The 21,710-nt window shown below is 43.1% G+C and overlaps 1 protein-coding gene across 1 annotated transcript in view; it reads left to right on the forward strand.

Moving 5' to 3' along the window:
* Nucleotides 1-8,658: 8,658 nt before the first annotated feature.
* abat (4-aminobutyrate aminotransferase) overlaps nucleotides 8,659-21,710 on the forward strand; it is a 31,556-nt gene continuing 18,504 nt past the window's right edge. Inside the window, exons 1-4 of the mRNA XM_061224721.1 lie at nucleotides 8,659-8,823; nucleotides 16,729-16,908; nucleotides 19,077-19,174; nucleotides 20,059-20,088. Of these exons, the coding sequence (XP_061080705.1) occupies nucleotides 16,839-16,908; nucleotides 19,077-19,174; nucleotides 20,059-20,088 (198 nt within the window). The 5' untranslated portion in view covers nucleotides 8,659-8,823; nucleotides 16,729-16,838. The remainder of the gene's footprint in view (nucleotides 8,824-16,728; nucleotides 16,909-19,076; nucleotides 19,175-20,058; nucleotides 20,089-21,710) is intronic.

Consider the following 21,710-nt stretch of genomic DNA (forward strand, 5'->3'; position numbering starts at 1 on the left):
TGACCAAAGGGAAGATCGCCCCCTACTGGCCCACCAACACCCCTTCCAGCAGCAACTTAGTTTTCCTCGGAGGTCTCCTATCCAATCCTAACCAAGCCCACACCTGCTTAGCTTCAACATTTTGGCAGGATATGGCAGCAGGCTCAATCAGGCTTTTTAGTGCTGGGGTAAAATAAATTTTCGGATAGGCAGTATATTGGGTTAGGTAACCAGGCTTAGTATACTTAATTGCATGCATAAACTGAATTCAGTATACAGTGCAGTCCATAAGTATTTGGGCTGTGGTATAATTTCTATACTTTTGGCTCTCCACTCTGGCACATTAGATTTGAATTGAAACGATGAGTAGGAGTTTAAAGACAAGCTGAAATCAAAATTCCACTTTTTTCCTGAATTTAGTGAATTCATACAAACACATATATATTCCATCAAAATTATAGAATTGTAATTGTTTTGGTTCACACAAAAGTTTTTTCCGTCCAGAAGCATGGGGAAGAAATGACAGAGGACATTTTTTTTTTCAGAATTCGTTATTTATTTTTTAATAGTTCGCAGAATGCACTGAACCTGTTTCGAGACCGAATCAGCATTTCTATCACAGATTGCCCATGACCGTTTCATAAAAACAAAAGTATTTCATGAAATAAAATAGATAATCTAGGTTGTGGTCCTTATTTACTTCTCCACTTGCATCCATGGCATTGTGATTAGATAATATTTAGCATGCCACATAACAACGGCAGTTAAGTTTAGCTACTATAGCCACAGTTGCACATTAGCGAACAAAAAAATGTAAACATAGCTAGTTAGCTTTATTGCACTAATTGCATTTATGTGGTATGTTTAAAAAACAAAACAAAAGTAATTGTGGATAGTATGGTAAAGTATTGTGGGGGGGGAGGGGGGCACACTGAAGCCATAGCCCCAGCATTCATGGTCGTCTTGCAGCCCTGCGTGTACCAGGGGACATGCATATAGATCAATTTTCCGTTCCCCTCCAATCAGTGTCCTTTCACTCAGCAGTGTGTTTTCAACCCCCCAAAGAAGTCATTGGCACAACTCTGGTCCTCGTCTTGACAAACACCAATAACACTCGAAAGGCAATCGAAAGCTGAGAATCAAGACTAGATGCTGAAAGCTTTCTTATCTTATTTCAATACACCTGACTAATCAGAAGCCAACTGTCCAAGTACTTTTGGTCCTGTAAAATGGAGCGACTATAAGAAGGGATGCATTTCCTACATGAATAACCCAATCTGGATGTAAATAAGAAAATAAAAAGCCTGCACTTTGCTCACTTTCATCTTTTATTTCCAATAATAAGACTACAGAGCCAAACGAACAGAAATTGTACCACTATCCAAATACTTAAAGATTGCACTGTATATCCAGCAGTGTGAAAGGAAACTATGTATCTGCATACTTTATCTGAATCAGTTTATATCTAAATGTATAAATCCAGCTGTATAAATTGATAGGCTGTAAAAGATTCTTAATTTGCCCAAGTCGCTCTGAATAAGAGTGTCTGCTAAATGACTGCATTGTAATTAAGAATTGGATGCCCCTGGTTAAGACTTTCTTAAATATTTCCGCCATACAACTGAGTCATAGTTTGTCCAAACAGCCTGTTACTATTTTACTTTGACAGAAGATGGCAGTATTTTACCTCCTATAAGTGGTCTACCCTAGCCAGTGTAGGGTGAGTTTAACTCTTCGTACACTATTACAATAATTTTTTCTTGGTGTTCTGCTTAATAATAATTAATAATTCATTAGCAAAACAAATACACAAAAGTGTACATAATGTAAATGATCAAAATGGTTAATACCAGTTGAATCCTGCAGTATGTATGATTGAGCATACATGGATAATTATTGAGTGAAAAGTCTAGGAATTGTAGCTGTTTTCATACATAGTAGTATACATATACATATTTTCCACAGATTTAGGGGACCAAAAGTAATTGGACAATTGGTTGCTGAAATGTTTATTTCATTTTATTCATTAGTTCATGCATAACAGAGCTGGCAAAAGGTCTAGAGTTGATTCTAGCAGTGCACTTGTGAGCTCAACAATGGAAATGACTTGGTAGACCACTGAAGACCAGTGTAGTGGATGACAGAAGAATCCTTCAAATAGTGAAGAAAAATTGCTTTGTAACTCTTCAGCAGATCAAGAACACTCTCCATGATGTAGGCAAAGACGTGTTAAAGACGACCATCAAGAGAAGACTACACCAGCATAACCTCAGAGGGTTCATGGCAAAAATCACCTCCCAGATTACTGTTTGCAAAAAAATGTACCTTAAAAAAACCTGTAGAGTTCTGGAACAAAGTGTTTTGGGCAGATGTGATGAAGCTCAGCCTGGACCAGGATGATGGAAACAGGAAATTGTGGAGGAAAAATGGAACCGCTCTTGATCTAAAGAGCGGTTTGACCTTATCTGTCAAACATGGATGTAGCGTTATGGCTTGGGCTGCCACTGGAACCGGCTCACTTGTGTTCATTGACGTCACTGCTGATGGCAGCAGCAGGATGAATGCTGATGTATACAGAAACATCTTGTCTGCTCAGACCCAAGTGATGCATCAAAACTCATTGGATGACGCTTGATCCAAAACAAGCAGCCAAAGCAACCAAGGAGTTGTTTTTTTTTGTACCAAAAGTGGAATGTTTTTTTCACTGGCCAAGTCAGTCACCTGACCTCAATCCAATTGAGCATGAAGACCAGACTAAAGGCAGATAGTCCTCAGAAGAAGCAGGATCTAAAGAAGGCTGCAGTACAGGCCTGGCAGAGCATCACCAGGGAAGATACCCAGCATCTTGTAGACTTCAGGCAGTCATTGACTGCAAAGCATTTGCAACTATACATTGAATATGATCACTTTATTTCAGTTTGTTAATTTTGTCCAATTACTTTTTTGGGGGTGAAATTATTTTTCCCTACATAGTTCCCCCAATATGGATGTAAAAAACCTCAAATTAAAGCTGAAATTCTGTACTTTAACAACATAGTGATTGTTTCATTTCAGCTGTTTGCTGGAGTAGAGTGAAAACAACAAAAATGTGTCACTACCCAAATACTTACTTAGTGCATCCAGAAAGTATTCACAGCGCTTCACTTTTCATTTTGTTATGTTACAGCCTTATTCCAAAATGGAATAAATTAATTTTTTTCCTCAAAATTCTACACACAACACCCCATAATGACAACATGAAAGAAGGTTTTTTGAAATTTTTGCAAATGTATTAAAAATAAAAAACTAAGAAATCACATGTACATAAGTATTCACAGCCTTTGCTCAATACATTACATTACATTACATTATTGGCATTTGGCAGACGCTCTTATCCAGAGCGACGTACAACAAAGTGCATACCCATAACCAGGGATAAGTTCGCTGAAAGACCCTAGAGGGAAGTACAATTTCAACTGCTACCTGTACAACAAAGATAAGGACGAGGGCCAATTTTATTTTATTTTATTTTATTTTTTGAACAAAGAAACAAACAACAGAGCAAAAGTGACCAAAGTTAACTATCCAAACACTGATTACCTAGCCAACTAAAAATACCGATACACAAAGCAAGTCACAGAGACAACAATTAAGGTTCACAGGGAGGTAGGGAGGGATGGAGAGAGGTGCTGCTTGAAGAGGTGTGTCTTCAGCTTGCGCTTGAAGGTGGGGAGAGATTCTACAGTTCTGACCTCAACGGGGAGTTCGTTCCACCACCGTGGAGCCAGAACAGACAGTAGTCGTGAGCGTGAGGTGGAGGTTCAGAGAGGGGGAGGTGCCAAGCGGCCTGTGGAGGCTGAACGAAGAGGTCTGGCAGGGGTGTAGGGTCTGATGATTTTTTGTAGGTAAGCTGGGGAAGACCCCTTAACTGCTTGGAAGGCTAGCACCAATGTTTTGAATTTGATGCAAGCCATGACAGGCAGCCAGTGGAGGGAAGTAAGCAGGGGGGTGACGTGTGAGTATTTGGGAAGGTTGAAGACCAGACGAGCAGCTGCATTCTGGATAAGTTGGAGGGGTCTGATGGCAGATGCTGGGAGGCCAGCCAAGAGGGAATTGCAGTAGTCCAGGAGGGATAGAACCATCGCTTGGACCAGGAGCTGGGTCGAGTAGGGGGTGAGAAAGGGGCGGATTCTCCGTATGTTGTATAGGAAGAACCTGCAAGACCGGGTCACTGCCGCAATGTTATCGGAAAGGGACAGTCTGCTGTCCATCACCATGCCAAGGTTCCTTGCACTGGGTGACGGCGTGAGTGTGGTATCCCCGAGGGAAATGGAGAGATCCAGATGAGGAGAGGTATTAGCAGGGATGAATATCATTTCAGTCTTGCCTGGGTTGAGCTTTAGATGGTGGTTGTCCATCCAGCTCTGGATGTCCCTCAGGCAAGCAGAGATACGGGCTGAAACCTGCGTATCAGACGGCGGGAACGAGACGAAGAGTTGGGTATCTTATACTTTGTTGATGCACCTTTGGCAGCAATTACAGCCTCAAGTCTTTTTGAATATGATGCCACAAGCTTGCCACACCTATCTTTGGGCAGTTTCGCCCATTCCTCTTTGCAGCACCTCTCAAGCTCCATCAGGTTGGATGGGGAGCGTCAGTGCACAGCCTTTTTCAGATCTCTCCAGAGATGTTCAATCAGATTCAAGTCTGGGCTCTGGCTGGGCCACTCAAGGACATTCACAGAGTTGTCCTGAAGCCACTCCTTTGATATCTTGGCTGTGTGCTTAGGGTCATTGTCCTGCTGAAAGATGAACCATCGCCCCAGTCTGAAGTCAAGAGCGCTCTGGAGCAGGTTTTCATCCAGGATGTCTCTGTACATTGCTGCATTCATCTTTCCCTCAATCCTGACTAGTCTCCCAGTTCCTGCCGCTGAAAAACATCCCCACAGCATGATGCTGCCACCACCATGCTTCACTGTCGGGATGGTATTGGCCAGGTGATGAGCGGTGCCTGGTTTCCTCCAAACATGACGCCTGGCATTCATGCCAAAGAGTTCAATCTTTGTCTCATCAGACCAGAGAATTTTGTTTCTCATGGTCTGAGAGTCCTTCAGGTGCCTTTTGGCAAACTCCAGGCGGGCTGCCATGTGCCTTTTACTAAGGAGTGGCTTCCGTCTGGCCACTCTACCATACAGGCCTGATTGGTAGATTGCTGCAGAGATGGTTGTCCTTCTGGAAGGTTCTCCTCTCTCCACAGAGGAACGCTGGAGCTCTGACAGAGTGACCATCGGGTTCTTGGTCACCTCCCTGACTAAGGCCCTTCTCCCCCGATTGCTCAGTTTAGACGGGCGGCCAGCTCTAGGAAGAGTCCTGGTGGTTCTGAAATTCTTCCATTTACGGATGATGGAGGCCACTGTGCTCATTGGGACCTTCAAAGCAGCATACATTTTTCTGTACCCTTCCCCAGATTTGTGCCTCGAGACAATCCTCGGAGGTCTACAGACAATTCCTTTGACTTCATGCTTGGTTTGTGCTCCGACATTCAGTGTCAACTGTGGGACCTTATATAGACAGGTGTGTGCCTTTCCAAATCATGTCCAATCAACTGAATTTACCACAGGTGGACTTCAATTAAGCTGTAGAAACATCTCAAGGTTGATCAGCGGAAACAGGATGCACCTGAGCTCAATTTTGAGCTTCATGGCAAAGGCTGTGAATACTCATGTACATGTGATTTCTTAGTTTTTTATTTTTAATAAATTTGCAAAAATCTCAAAAAAAACTTTTTTCACTGAACTCATTATGGGGGTATTGTGTGTAGAATTTGGAGGAAAAAAATTAATTTAATCAATTTTGGAATAAGGCTGTAACATAACAAAATGTGGAAAAAGTGAAGCGCTGTGAATACTTTCCGGATGCACTGTAGACTGCACTGTATAGTCGTATTATAAAGTGGAATAATATGTGTAACTTTCATCTTCGCCCTGAAAGTTCATGCGATTGCTAATCATTAAATTCCTATTATGTAACCATTTTACAGTGCATTGCCTGGCATTGGAGCATATCAGCTGATGAACTGCAGTGCATTAACCCAGGCTGGGATGCCCTCCTGGCACAGTGCCTGGACAAATACTGATATAATGCCATCTTGATTTTTTTTTTCTTTTTCGCACATTTGGTCCACAACATAAAAGTGATTTCTGTCCATTTTAATGATGAAATAACACTTCTCAAATAGGCTGTTTTGACAACCCTTAATTAAAAATAATATAATGGAATATTGTATGTGCGAGAAACCATTACAAATCATGTGATGAAAGAGTGACAATGGACATGTTTGCATGTGTCTCCTTTCCACAAAATATTGGGCTGAACATTTTTTTAGAACTTGTCCAACCAGATAATTTCTTAATATCAACTGGTACCTCCAGAGAACTGTAGTTTTTCTTAAAGGAATTTCATTGAAATGCAATTAATGCCACTTTGTTAATGAAGTCCTACTGCTACCAGCACTGTTAACTTTTCTAACCAGCCTGGCACTAGTGCTGAAAACATATACCTAATTATCTATCTGGTTTCATACAGCAAAATTATAGTACATTTCATGCATTTATTTTTATATTTTTAATATACAGCTGGATAGTTACTGGGGCAATTTACATGACATATCAGTATTTTAGCGACACTCTTATCTCACTGATCCTGCCAGGAGGCTTCAGTATCCATCTGGAAACCTCCCAGTCCACTGCCATCCTTCATGTGTTCCACTCTAATACACTCACCACCTACACACAAAGTTAGTGGCCACCTGAACCTGAATCCTGAGGAACTGGTGCTCTAACAATCCCAGTCACCCATCCCTATCATTCTGGCCTCCACTTGGTATCGGTCTCCCTCCCTCTCCCCTGCAAACTACCCCCATCTCCCCACACACCCATTCCCACTGCCTCAGCACACTGTGGCGTCTAAAGCTACAGGCGGCTAGTGGTTAAGGTAAATGACTGGGACATGCAAGGTTGGTGGTTCTAATCCCGGTGTAGACATCATTAAGATCCGCACAGCCGTTGGGCCCTTGAACAAGGCCCTTAACCCTGCATTGCCCCAGGGGAGGATTGCCTCCTGCTTCGTCCAATCAACTGTACGTCGCTCTGGATAAGAGCGTCTGCCAAATGCCAATAATGTAATGTAATGTAAAGCCTCTCACCTTCCACCCTTTTCTCCAAAGTCACTGTCTGTCCCCCCCACCTCTTAATTATTTCTCTCCTCTCTCTACGGATGCTGCGGCACTTATTGTTCATTTTCTATGTTCAGCTAAGTATGTCCCAATACTCAAAAAAATGTATCCCCCTTTCCTTCACTAACATTTTGTCTTCAATCTGAAAGTATAGGGGGAGGAGATTACATCACATTACATTAATGGCATATGGCAGACGCTCTTATCCAGAGCAACGTACAACAGAGTGCAGAGTACATACCCATAACCAGGGAGATGAGTGGAGGAAAGGAGGATACATTTTTTGGGGTATTGGAACGCACCCCTGGTCTTCCTCCTTCCCATCTTGTGCCCAGACCTTTCCGATCATCCTCCCCCAGTGCTTGATGCGCTGAAGCCCTCTGGGCTACAGACGGCTGTTTTCCCTCGGTTCACTTCCCAACCGGTTTCATGTTTACTGGCTGTTTTCTCACAATCTTGCAGCAGCATTGTTGCCTTGCAGAAGTAACCCAGTCTTGATTCGTCTGCCATCCACAGCTGGCATACCAACCTGTCTCTCTGTTCCCATTTCTAAGACACTTGAGCTTGTCACCTGCAATGAACTCACCTCAGACATACATACTTTTCTCAGACCTACATACTTTCCTCATACAGGACAACCTGCTTGATCCCCACAGGTGTGCTTTCAGGCCTGCAGTCCACAGAATCTGAACTGTCCATCAGTGAGGCCCTCCAGTCTGGCAGTTCTGTGTTCTGTCCAGGTCACTTGGCATAGCACAGTATACATATCTTTCCTGCCATTGCTGTTCACAGTTTATATCATTGCTATGCTGATGACATTCAATTCTCAACACCCAGGCAGCGGCTAGGAGATGATCAGTGTCTGTAAAAAGCCTACATTGCAAAACTGTCTTTTTGCTCATCCCAAGACATGGAACTATTTTCGTGCACCTTATTTCCCATATAGAATAACTATATAATGAAAATAGACCTACAGTAGAATTACAAAGTGGCTATTAATTTCCTAAATGTGCAGCTAAATGTGCAGCTTCTTAGATCCGTAATTAGATCACTTACAAATAGGAGAGGGCCTGCATATATCTTTTGAACATTGTCTTTTAAGTTTAAGGTAGACCTTTAGTCCTTAATTTTCACGTGGGACGTGTAGACATCCTGTTTGTTTTGGGGTCAAATTAGGATAAACCGCTAAATAAACGAAAGAAAACCAAGTTTTACCTTATGGGTGAAGTCTGCTGTATGTAGCTTTTATGTTTATGTTTATGTTTTATGTAGCTGACCTTATCTCTGTAAAATTAGATGTTATCAGTTAGGCAACGCAGCTAATTTAGGCTATTTCGCAAGGATCTTTGGAAATGTTATATCATTCCGACCGCTGTCGCTTCAGTGAGTGGGCTTTCCCCATAAAACAAATTTGTCGCCTCCTTATTGGTCAGGAAAGCCAGAGCACATCCTTAGACACATCCACAGCCCCTCCTCCTCGGGGAAGAGCATATTCCGATCGATGCATTAAAGTCTGTTTTGCGCTCAGGCAAATGTACGGGATTGAGCGAGGTTGAGCATTTGCCATCCCGTGAATAAGCCAACAGAGGGGTTCCTAACCCGTGGTACCAAAGAAGCTCTTGGGTCAAATCGGTGAGTAGCTATTTATTTTATCTATAGCTCACTTCAAACCTGGCGGCTTGCATGGTCGCCTTGGCTAACGCCTGACAGTCGACTTGTGGTCAGTGTATGGATGTCTGGCGGCTAGCGCTGACAGGAGTCTTCATCAGGTGCAGTCTGAGCGCTGTTTTTCTGATTTAGTTAAATAGCCTGTGCTCTCGTATTTTATGGTCAGTACAGTATCCGCAGCAGCAGCTAGTTTGTATCGCGATAAGAAAGCAACTGGCTACATTTTGCAAACGAAAGGATGTCTGTTACCAAGCTAAGAATATTAGCTCCGCAGCCTGTGTATTCTAACGTGTGGCATCTGATCGACAGACAACTTAAAAAGCAAGGTTGGCTCACTGGCAAGCTTCAAATGTCTATCCGTTCCAAGAGATGCGTCCAAGTATTGAAGCCTCCACATAGACTAGCCAGATCCAGTCGGAACCGGTTCCCTTTTGCTGCTATGTGTCGTAACAGTAGCGTACAGTGCTACATTTAGACACCCAGTTGATAGCGGAGATCCTTGACGTGCAAGGCAGTTAACCGTTATCTAGCTAGTGCTAGGTTGTAGATATCACTCCAGTTGTGACTTAAAGTAACGTAATGTATAGCGTAATAGGTACATTGTGTTATTCGGTGTCAATGTATTAGGCTAATACGAACAGCCTAGTCTAAGACAATTCTTAATTCCATATTGTTTTAATTTCGGCTAACGCTACACTAGATTGCGAAATTGTAAGGTTCCTTTCCTAGATGAAATCCGTTTATGTGTTATAGCTACCTTCCCAAAGCTGAATATACAAATTGAAAATATATGTGAAAGGGAGAATGCGTCTAATTGTGTGTAGCCGTCGTATGTTGTTATCGCGTGGCTGGAAGGCTGCGTCAGACCGGCGAAGCTAACTTGCTCTTGAAAATGTGCTTAACAGAATCATCAGTAAACTTTGTTCGGCATATGATAACAGCATATCGTTATCGACTTGCACGCTTAAAAATAATTCAAGTCTAAATTCGTGTGTCAGTGGGTTCGCAGATTTTAAATACTCAACTCATACCAGACAGGACAAAGGCTATGACTAACACAATTATAACGTTACCGCCTTTAACTACAACTACAAGTTCAGCGAGCTCGGTGTATGAATAAGTTCACCAACTACCAACGTCCCTACAAGGCTATTTTGATTCTTTGTACCATTAGGCATAGGTAGGGAGGCTAGGCTACACTCCTTCATTTCTACTTCTGCATGTGCTTGACTTCAGATGACGGAGTTTTAATAATTTCTCGATTTGGATCTATAAGGGAGCATTGCACCCCTTAACAAGTATAGCAAAATCCCAGCCACGAAATGGCTAACGTCTGCAGCCAGTGTCCTTAGTAGGAATATGTTAAGTGGTGTCTCCGGGCTAGATTTCAATATGCCGACATCCTGCGGTGTCAAACTTATGGAACGCGTCTGTATGTCTAATATGCTATTCAAAACGATGTACCTGACCTGCCGATGGGGGTGGGAATGTCTTTATGCCATTTGTAGGCTACTGGTAGAGTTAAATTGTTAGGACGTTCCTGTACCTTGCATTAGCATTTCTTGAGTTACCTAAATATTTACCAGTTCATCTTATGTCTTCCAGCTTCACAAACTCAGTGAAGAATAAACAAGAACATTTATGTTATACTTATTCTTCCCTTGAAGGTACTTGTGAACAGACCAGTAGCATTACAGAGTACAATTCCCTATAGTCACAGTGAAACACTTTCATGGCCTACCATTGTATCACACCAATTATCTCCATAGCGACTGCATCTGTTATTGCCATAAAATACTTAAAGGCAGGAGAGATGGAAAGCCACTGCTGGGGAGGATGTTTGAGCTTGTGTTTTCGTAAGGTGAAATAATGGAGAGACTGTGTTTACATAAATCAGATTTCTATCAGTATTGATCACGTTTGCAGTTTTCTTCTGTTAGGTTAACCATATTGTTAGATATACTCCTGAGAACGGCTATACTGCAAAAGTTCACTCAAATGACACAGTACAGCTTAAAGGAGTCTTGGTTTATTGATGTAAGTTTCTAATCCAATGGAGGGACATGTTTCTAAAGGTATTGGCTAATAGTTTGTAAAAACATTGTATACAATGCAATTAAAAAATGATCTGGGACACAACAGAGACCCAAAAAAAAAAATTCCTGATTGAGTTATGCTGCTAATTGAGTGTACTCGTTGTTCTGTCTGGCATATTGTAATTCCAAGCTTCGCTGAATACATTTGCAGTTGAGGACAGCCTTCTGCCCACAGTGATAATGTACTGAGCTTGCATTGATTTGAGACTGCCATTGGCTTTGTTTTTTCTATATGAAAAAAGTTTGTTTGGAGTTAGAAGCACTTTCCTTTAACTTACATCCTTAACTTCCATTTCCCACCTGCCGGAAGGACGACCATCTCAGCATCAATCAGGCCTTTATGGTAGACTGGCTAGACGGAAGTCACTCTTGAGTAAAATGTATGTGACAGCCCACTTGGAGTTTACCAAATGGAATTTAAATGACTCTGAGAGCATGAGGAAAAAGATTCTCTGGTGTGATGAGACAAAAATTCAAGCACTCCATATGTTTGGCGAACATCGCATGGCTAGTGCCATGCTTACAGTGAAGCATGGTGGTGGCAGCATCATGCTATTGGGGGGGGGGGGGGGGGAGAGAATGAAGGCAGCCAAATACAGAGAGGTCCTTGAAGAAAACCTGCCTCAGAGCACCCACGGCCTCAGACTGGGGTGATGGTTCACCTTTCAGTTTGACAATGACCCGAAGCATACAGCCAAGACAACGCTGGAATGGCTGCAGGACAAGTCTCTGGCTGTCCTTGTGAGGCCAGCCAAAGCCCAGACATAAGCCCCATAGAACATCTGTGGGGAGACCTGAAGATGGCAGTTCACATACACTTCCCATCTAATCTGGCAGAGCTTGAGAGATCTGCCCGGAAGAATGGGATAAACTGCCAAAATACAGGTGTGCAAAGCTTGTAGAGACTTACCCAAGAAGAGTTGAAGCTGGAATTACTGCCAAAGGGGCTTCTACAAAGTACTGAATTAAGGGTCTGAATACTTGTATAAATCAGTTGGGTCTCAGTATCTGATTTTGAATAAAATTGCAAAACTTTTGTAGGGGAAAATTCACAACATGGAACACGTCTGTATGTCTAATCTAAACATGTTTTCACTTTCTCGTTATGGGTTATTGAGTTTAGATTGATGGGGGAAAATTACAATTTTATCCATTTAAAATTAAATCTACAACACAAAGTGTGCAAAAAGTCTGCGTACTTTCTGAAGCCACTGTGTGCCTTTTTACTGTGTGGAATTACGTAGCCAATCCTCTTACCTAAGGAGATTTATATATACGTTGACATATTAATGTTCATAAATTAATATTATGCTACAATAAATGTATACAAATGGATTAATTTGATTAATCAGTCAGGACAACGAACGTAACGGCCCGTTTTGCTCTAATGGTGAACGTGTTTTGTACTTAACCAGAATATGCAGATAACACACTTTGCCTAGCCTGCTTTTGATTAATTGCTAAACTAGACGGATTGTGTTCAAACGATAATGCGGAAGACATACAGATGCTCAGTTGCTAAGAATATTTCAGTGAACTCTTTAAATGTTTTAACTTGCAAATCAAGCGAAACATTGACCAAATCATTGAATCCATTGTGCTACTATGTTAAGTATACCATGTACTATACATGCAGCAGTTTACCGTTACCTGTTAAAATTTTACACTTTATGTTAGCGTTTCGTGCAATACCTCGTCGAATATAAATCACCAAATGTACTGGAGCTTCGAGTCAGTAGATTCCTTTTGGTAAATGTAGGCTTTGTGGCGAGTGTTGTGAAACAGTCCTTCAAAATGGACCCTTTGATTGCGATTGCTGCCGAAGCACGTTGCATAACGCGGAAGTGATTAGCATTTTAATAGCCTTGAAAATGGCAGTGTGAGTGAGAGGCTTTAATTTTAAATTGGAGTTTATTCGTTGCATAGAAATCTAGGTTTAACATTGAAATCTGTTACTTAGACATACACCCGTAGCAGCACCTTAACGAGGGTACCGAACCGGGCAACAATGCAACTCTCTGCCACTTGTTCTTATGATTCTCAAAAAAAATCATCACAGTGTAATGTTTCCTGGCTCCTTGGAGATATACCCTCATCGAATACTGAGTAGCTTGACTTTGCAATGCCAGAGGAGCCGTTTCGTAACAACAGTAAATGACAGCGTGGAAACGGAGACGTGATGAATGGTGTAGCCCAGCTGCTATTGTGTTGCGTAGGCTACTTGTTTATGAGTCGGCTGCAGTACAAAATAAAAAATAAAATCCTTGTTATTGTTAATCAGTGTTCATGGCAACGATGTGTCCTTTACCTGAGACATGTCACACACTTCCTCGGGGCAATTTGCAATCCAGGCTATAACACGATAAGAACTAAAATGTTGTAAAATGTATCTTTGCTGTAGGCTACATTACATTGTGGAGTTGGCGCACTGGCTGTAAACGTTTTCAGCCTGTAAGTAGTCTGCATAAACTCTCGTTGTCTACTTAATCAACATTATCAGTCCTGGTGGGTAGACGGCGCCATAAGTTAAAAGTAGCTGTTTTTCCCCATCAAACGAATACAGCCTATATTTCTGATACAGTGTGTCGATTATGTGCTTGGAGCCATCCCTAATGTTTATGCCAGTAATTTAAATGGGTGTCGTATAGCTGATGAGAAATCAATATTAGGCATATTGATGTATTAGGCTATGGCGCACGTAGGTTGCCATATTATTAGGAGAAATCTGTAAATATTAGCCTATTAGAGATTATTAGAAGTTTAAAGACATTTGTAAAAAATTAATGAATGAATTCAAAAAAAAAACGCGTTAATTTCGTCGTTGTATTTAGCTACTGTAAAAAAACGGTTGTTTTTCTAGTCCAATACCCCCGCAGCGGTTTATCAGCGTTTTAATCCATTGATGCATGTGGAGCTATTGCAGCGCTCATTTAAAATCAGCACGCGGAGTTCTATATAGACTATAACCCCCCCTTAACTGATTGACCAATTTACCCTACTTTGTCGGTGTATTCCCAGAGGCATACGCGAATCAGGCTTGCGTAACGTTCCTTAGCGGAGAACCAGTTTTATCCAGTCGGGGTGATGTCTGCATGGGGTTCAGAGTTTTCTGAAGACGTCGTCTGGAATATTCCTGCTCCGGCCGCCCGGGTTATGTAAGCGCTCCTTAGAAAGGGAGCAGAAGGGCAGTTGCAGTGACATTTCCGCTTCACGCTCTTGAAAAGTGTTTCCGAGCGTCGACCGTTCAAGGGGCTACTGGATCTACGTGAATTCTTCGGACAGCCAGATCTAACGCATTCAAATTAAGCCCAGCGGCTTCTTCCTCCCTCCTGCATTTTAGTGCCGGTGCTCTGAACAATTAAGCGCTGTAGGGCAGAAGCATATCACCTTCATTATGGTTATACCATCCTTCTACGGTGTGTTCTTAGTCCTGCCTTGTAGCATTGTTCAGAAACGGAGCAGAACACTGTATATATAGTCCATGCCAACTGTATTGGCTCTTATGCAAGCTAAGGTTTTGGAAATATTAATCGAAATACAGTTTTACAATTAATATTAGTTCATATTACTGGGGGGGGGGGGGGGGTTTGGGGGGGTTCTGGGGGGGTTTGGGGGTCTTAGCATTTACTTGTGGTTCTGTGGAATTTGATTTGTTGTTGTTTTATGTTTTGTAAATCATTACTGCTGTTCACCGTTCGCAACCATTAACAAGGTGAAATGGCAGAAGTGAAATGAGGTGATGGCCCCTCCACACAAGCGCCCAGACACACACACACACACACACAGGGCGTGCATGATCCTTGAAGTTGCTTCCCGCAGCCTGTCAGATTCACGATCCCTGCGAACACCCCCCACATTCCACAATCGCAGCCTTTCATGCACGCACAAAACCTCTGCTGTTAAGGGGTCTTCGTTCCATTTACATATTCACAGTAAACCCCCTCCGTTTCCAAACTGACAGGTCTTCCAGGTTACTGCAGCAGCTCCCGGGGCTGTCCATGGTGCTGGCCTTGGGTCAGTGTGATCCGCCAGAGCCTCCTGCCTTTCACACACCCCTGCCTCTCTGATGCCTGATTGGCTGAAATGGCACTTGCATTCCCAGTTTACTATGCCACTTGTCTTGCCCTGGCTTGACCTCTTGGCCACAAGCAAATACCACTGTGCAGTGGCTGTGTGCTCAAGTTCCTCAGTACCATCTTGTTTCCTCTAGTGTCTTGGGAAAGAGATTGTGGTCTGTTTCAACCCTTTTAAGAATCTGTTTTTTGGAATGTTTTTTCAGAGTCAGTGTTCAAGAACCCCATTGCTTCCGATTACTATTACTGTAGTAATGATTGTGTCATCAGCATTAGAAGTTAAGAACTATCGAATCATTCGTAATCTTACGCCTTAAAGGTTGAGTAACTTTATCTTGTCAGACCTTGCTGGGGCTTTGAGTGTGGCTGATCCCCAAATCTGATTTGTCTTTGTGAGACACAAGATACTCTGTTCCAACAGCCGGACTTTCAAGCTGAAGATATGCGAATGTCCCAAGCACAATGATAAGATAGGCTCTTGTTTACATTTACAGGCTGCTGTTGTGCCTCTTTCCCATGCACATGTGTGTACAAGTAGGCCTCGTCGATGCAGTAGTTGATAATTTGATAAACCTTCATAATTTGAAGAACGTATGGCATTGGCATGTTACAGGTTTGCATGACCGTGGGTAACATTTTGGATATCAAATCTGGCCATGTTGTGGCTCGAGTATACCAAGTATAGTATTAACTTGATAGTATATTATTAACATTGTCTACATAAATTTTTGGCAACTGTTGCACAAAGGTCATCTCTTAATTTTTTGTTGTTTCTTGGAGAATCAACACTGGCCTCAAAGCTATTTTTTCAAAGCACTTTCACAATTAATGTACATTCTAAAAAACAGAAAATGATTGTGTTTGAACAAAAGACACGAGAAACAGTTCTGACCGCAGGAATTGCAAGTTATGCACACGTCCCCACAAATATGACAATATAGGCTCATTTGATATTCTGGATCTTCTGGGAAGTAAGTGTCCCTGGGCAAGTAGCTTCTGGCCACTTCCCTTCAACAGTTTATTCAAATTCTTTTTTTTTTTTGGAAAAGTCAGATTTGCCTGTTTAAAATATGAGGAGATTAGCGCCGATGGTTGAGTTGTCATGCACACATGCATGGGTGAATAGACTGTATAGTAATGAGATTCCTCAGGGCAAGTACTGTACCAGGGTGGTTGTGGCAAGAAATGATTGTTCATTTGTAGTAGTTTTGTTGTAGTTGTTTTTCTAATTATGTGTATTATATGATGTTAAAGCCCTCATTTCCTGCTAAAGTTCACATACAGATTGAGTAATTTGAAGCAATAAGAGGTGGAGTGGGGTTCATATGGCCTTTGGCTTTACTTGAATTTTTAGAAAGGCGCAAAGACCCACCTGCCTTATCTCTGAGCTACAGTGCCCCCCCCCCTCACCAAGCTGCTGTTATCTGGTGTGAATGCTGTAGTGCGGGACCCATGTCCTCACACAACCTCCTCTCTGGAATGGAGGGTCTTTCTTCAAACGGTTCTAACCATGCGGTTTCCAAAGGAACCACTTGCAGTCATATTTCAGCGTTCAGCATTCTGGACCCCTCTTTGACCAGTGGTCGAAGGTTTCCCTGAGGTCAGAGCGCTGGGTTAATGTTTGCCCGAGTGGTCTGCCTCCGCTCCGAAGGGTGGCGAGGAGTGTTTAAAATCGCCCTTTTGTCTCTGTGTCCTCACAGGTGAAGCGCAGACAGACCGGTGGTGTGGACCGTCTCTCTCCCTCGCTCGCTGCCTCCCTCGCTCTCTCTCTCTCTATCTCTCGCTCTCTCTCTCGCTCTGAAACGCTGACATGGCCTCCACGTTGCTCAGCCGGCAGCTGGCTCTCTCCCTGCAGCAGAACCTACGCATCGCCGCCCCAGGTGAGTCCAGCGCAGACTTACAGCGCAGTTAGAGCTTCTGTTTGAGGGCAGTAAACGTACCGCACTCGCACGTGGCAGTTAGGAGTGCTTCCCTGATTGGCTGGCTGGCTACCTCACCTGCTCTATGCTGCTCCTGTGCATGTGTGCTGATAACAGATTTACAGTCCGAACGCTCCGTAGTAGTAGAATCACAATTCATGTTTAAGAACACATTTCATCGTACTGGTAGGACAATATACACTGTGTTTAGCTAGTTCTGTGTCCAAAAGAGTAAGAACACACTGAATCGTACTGGTAGGACAATATACACTGTGATTTGCATGTTTTGTGTACAAAAGAGTAAGAACACACTGAATTGTACTGATAGGACAATATACACTGTGATTTGCATGTTTTGTGTACAAAAGAGTAAGAACACACTGAATCGTACTGGTAGGACAATATACACTGTGATTTGCATGTTTTGTGTACAAAAGAGTAAGAACACACTGAATCGTACTGGTAGGACAATATACACCGTGTTTTGCACGTTTTGTGTAGAAAAGAGTAAGAACACACTGAATCGTACTGATAGGACAATATACACCGTGATTTGCATGTTTTGTGTACAAAAGAGTAAGAACACACTGAATCGTACTGGTAGGACAATATACACTGTGATTTGCATGTTTTGTGTACAAAAGAGTAAGAACACACTGAATCGTACTGATAGGACAATATACACTGTGATTTGCATGTTTTGTGTACAAAAGAGTAAGAACACACTGAATCGTACTGGTAGGACAATATACACCGTGATTTGCATGTTTTGTGTACAAAAGAGTAAGAACACACTGAATCGTACTGGTAGGACAATATACACTGTGATTTGCATGTTTTGTGTACAAAAGAGTAAGAACACACTGAATCGTACTGGTAGGACAATATACACTGTGATTTGCATGTTTTGTGTACAAAAGAGTAAGAACACACTGAATCGTACTGGTAGGAAGGGAGCAGGGAGCCGTATCATATGTGGACGCTAGGCTTAATTCGAATGCGTTAGATCTGGCTGTCTGAAGACATCACGCAGATTCAGGAGCCCCTTGCACGGTCCACGCTGGGAAACGACGGCCGCATTATAGCGGAAATGTCACTGCCACTGCCCTTCTGCATGCTTACATAACCCGCTCTGGGCTCTGGGCAGACCTCCAGCAGAGACGGAGAATCCCGCGCTCTCTCCCTCTCTCTGATTATTAACCCAGAGATCACACGGCAGGGTTCTTTACAACATGCAGCACGCGGCTTTTATATGAGGTTGCGTTTAAAGATAAAATGTGCAATCCAAACCTAAGGTACGCAGCAGGTTTTGAATCAGACATTGCCTCATGCATGCTGCATACTTATTTCCCCCCTCTTGTTGTCATGTTGTTATTTTAAGTGTACTTTAAGTGGGCCCGTTAAACCAGACTGAAAACCGCGCTGTGCCGCCATGAGGTGGAGATTCAGGGTGAGGGTTAGGCCTCTCTCCCTCCGTATGATTGAAAGACGGAGACAGACAGTATCTCCTGGCACAGGATGAGGGGCCAATTCTGAAACGGTCGCTCTCAAGCCTGCTCCCGGTAATTGGGTTTCGAGAGCGTGCCAAATTTGGTGTTGTAGAATTTATGCTGCCAATCCACACATAAGCCTTGTCAGGTGTGTCTCAGTCCTGTCAATACCCCTCTTCAGGACAGTGGAGGCTGCGTTTGTGCCTCTCTTAGATGTAGCTGTGTGTACAAGTAGGCCTAGCTGATGCAGTATTGATAATATGCTAAACATCTACGATGTGAAGCATGTGTGGCATGTTACAGGTTTACTTGACCATAATGTATTTTGGATATCAAATCTGCTCATATTGTAACTTGATACAGTATATAGTATAGTATTAACTTGATAGTATATTATTAACATCGTCTACATTAATTTTTGGCAACTGTTGCACAAAGGTCATCTCTTAATTTTTTGTTGTTTCTTGGAGATTCAACACTGGCCTCAAGGCTATTTTTTTGACACTTTCATTAATGTACATTCTACATTAAAATGACTGTAACTGTATTCTACCCCGATCACAATTATCAGGATAGCGTGATACGTGAACCTTCGTTTTTATTTTTCCAGAGAATGATTATGCGTTTGCTCTTTTGCAGGATACCGATATGTCAGCAAAACCGCCACAAAGACGCTGGAGGAGTTTGAGTACGACGGCCCGTCCATGAAGACCGAGGTCCCAGGACCCCGCTCCAGAGTAAGAGACAGAGCCCCTGGGCCATGCTCCATCTCACAGGGAAACACATCATTACATTAATATCACCCAAAGCCTTAGCTGGACCAGCACACACGCACACACACACGCACGCACGCACACACACGCACGCACGCACACGCACGCACACACGCACACACACATGCACACACACACACACATGCATACACACACACACAAACACGAACACACACACACACACTCACAGACACACGCACACACACGCACACACACGCACACACACGCACACACACACACACGCACACACACACACACACACACACATGCACACAGGAATAATGAGCTTTATGGCAGCAGCCCAGAAACCGATGAAAGCCCACTTAACTGATGAAATATTACATTTACAAATGCATTTTATATCTATGGAAAATGTGGTATTAATCTGTTGGTTTCATGCACTTGTGTATTGATTAATGTATTAGTGTATTGCATTATTAATGTCATGCTGTTAAGCATGGTCTGCAGTCTACTGAAAAAACATGTCATAAAGAATGTAGTCATTTTTAAATTGTATCATGAAAAACTATTTGTTTTAATTTCATAGTGAAAAACATGTTGATTGCTCTGAGGGGGCTCATTTGTGGTATGAAAACTGTTTATTAATTTTTTACTATTATTATTTTCTTTTTTTATACCCTCCCTCTTATGTAAGAATTCAGTATCTCTATGTAAACAGGACTCTGCTGGTGGCTTGGCCTTGGCCCGATCTGCTGATGAGGAAGTCCTTGAGTTTCCGTAGATCCCTGAACGGCTTAACTGGCGGCAATGTGCATGTAATTACAAAGCGTTTCAGTGATTGGACGGCATAATTACCTCCTCTCTTCCTCTTTTCTCTCTCGCTGTAGGAGCTGACCAAGCAGCTGGGTGAAATCCAGGTGAGAGAAGGCGGCAGAAACGGCAGCCATTTTGGGGAAGGGGCTTGTGTGTGAAAATGTTCTCTTGTCATCTTAAAATAACACGCCACACTACAGACGTACATATTTAAGTGTGTAAAATGTTCTTTGTTCACTATGTCGGGGAATTAGGTGTTTGTAAATATTATATAATAAATGCTGATTAATATGCAAGTGAAAAGAGAAATGTAATGATGGTTGGAATGACTACTCTCGTAAGATCTACCAGGCGACTGCTGTTAGCCTCTCCAGATCGATATCCTGGGCGATGTTCTCATAATTACTTTCTTATCGCCAGCGACACCCCATTCGTTTTATCTGAAGGCTTTTCTCTTCAGTGACTCCAGGGATGGGGGGTGGGGATGTTGCACTCACTCACACATGCATACTCTGCAACACTGTCCTCACGTCAATATAGGCGCATATACTCATATACTCATATACAGACACACACGTACACGCATGCACTCATATACAGACACACACGTACACGCATGCACTCATATACAGACACACACATACACGCATGCACTCATATACAGACACACACGTACACACATGCACTCATATGCCCACACCGATAAGCACATGTGCTGAAATACAGTGACATATGCTCGCATTCTTTTGCATGCAAACACACTCATACACCCCAAGGCACGCACTGTAACAGCTGCTGACCATGGGCCTGTTGATGAATCCTTTCACACAAATTTTAATGTATTTGTACCTTCTTCTTCTTCTCTTCAGACACCAAAGTCATTAAACTATACAGAAACAGTAATATTTCATGCCAAGTTAAGCAAGCATTGCAGCTTGAACGTGGGCATTAATTAACCGGGCGTGATCCTCCAGCGCTGGTGTTGAAGCAGTAGTCTGGGCTGTGCGTGCTGTATTCTGCAGTCTGGGCCCGGCGCTGGTGTTGAAGCAGTAGTCTGGGCTGTGTGTGCTGTATTCTGCAGTCTGGGCCCGGCTCTGTTTGTCCTTCACTCTCCCCTCGTCTGCGGGGCTCCCCTGGCCGGGCCCTGGGGGCCATCATACACACTCGCACGGCTCGCCCTGTCTGAAGACCGGCCTCACGCACACGCCCCCGCCTGCCGTGTCCTCTCGGCGAGAGACCGGCGGCCTGACTCAACGGAGCGCCCGGCAGTTTGTTCTGGGCGGCTGCACTGATTGGATCAGACGGCCACCGCCGCAGATCCAGCCTGTGGAGAGAGGAGCGCATTAATTCTCCGAATGACTTCTCAGCCTCCCCCCTTCGCTGGCTGTGTGTCGTTTAGGCTCCTCTGCCAAACTTGCAGAACACTGCCGCACTCTTCCCTGCCTCGGTTACCACCAGCAGTAAGGCAATAAACCGCTCGCCCTATGCCCTTCCGTCTGGCTTTTTATTAATATATGAGGGGAAAACTGCGAGAGCTGCCAAACCCTGTTCCTGGAAATCTACTGTCCTGTAGGTTTTCAAGCCAACCCTAAGAAAGCACAGCTCATTCAACGGCTAGACATCTCATCGTGCTGCTAATTCGTAGAATTGGGTTTGATAAATTTGAGTTGGAGTAAAAGCCTACAGGGTGGTATATCCAGGAACAGGACTGGGCAACCTCGGTTTA

This window comes from Conger conger, chromosome 16 (genome assembly GCF_963514075.1).
Source record: "Conger conger chromosome 16, fConCon1.1, whole genome shotgun sequence".
In the NCBI taxonomy this organism is placed as follows: Eukaryota; Metazoa; Chordata; class Actinopteri; order Anguilliformes; family Congridae; genus Conger; species Conger conger.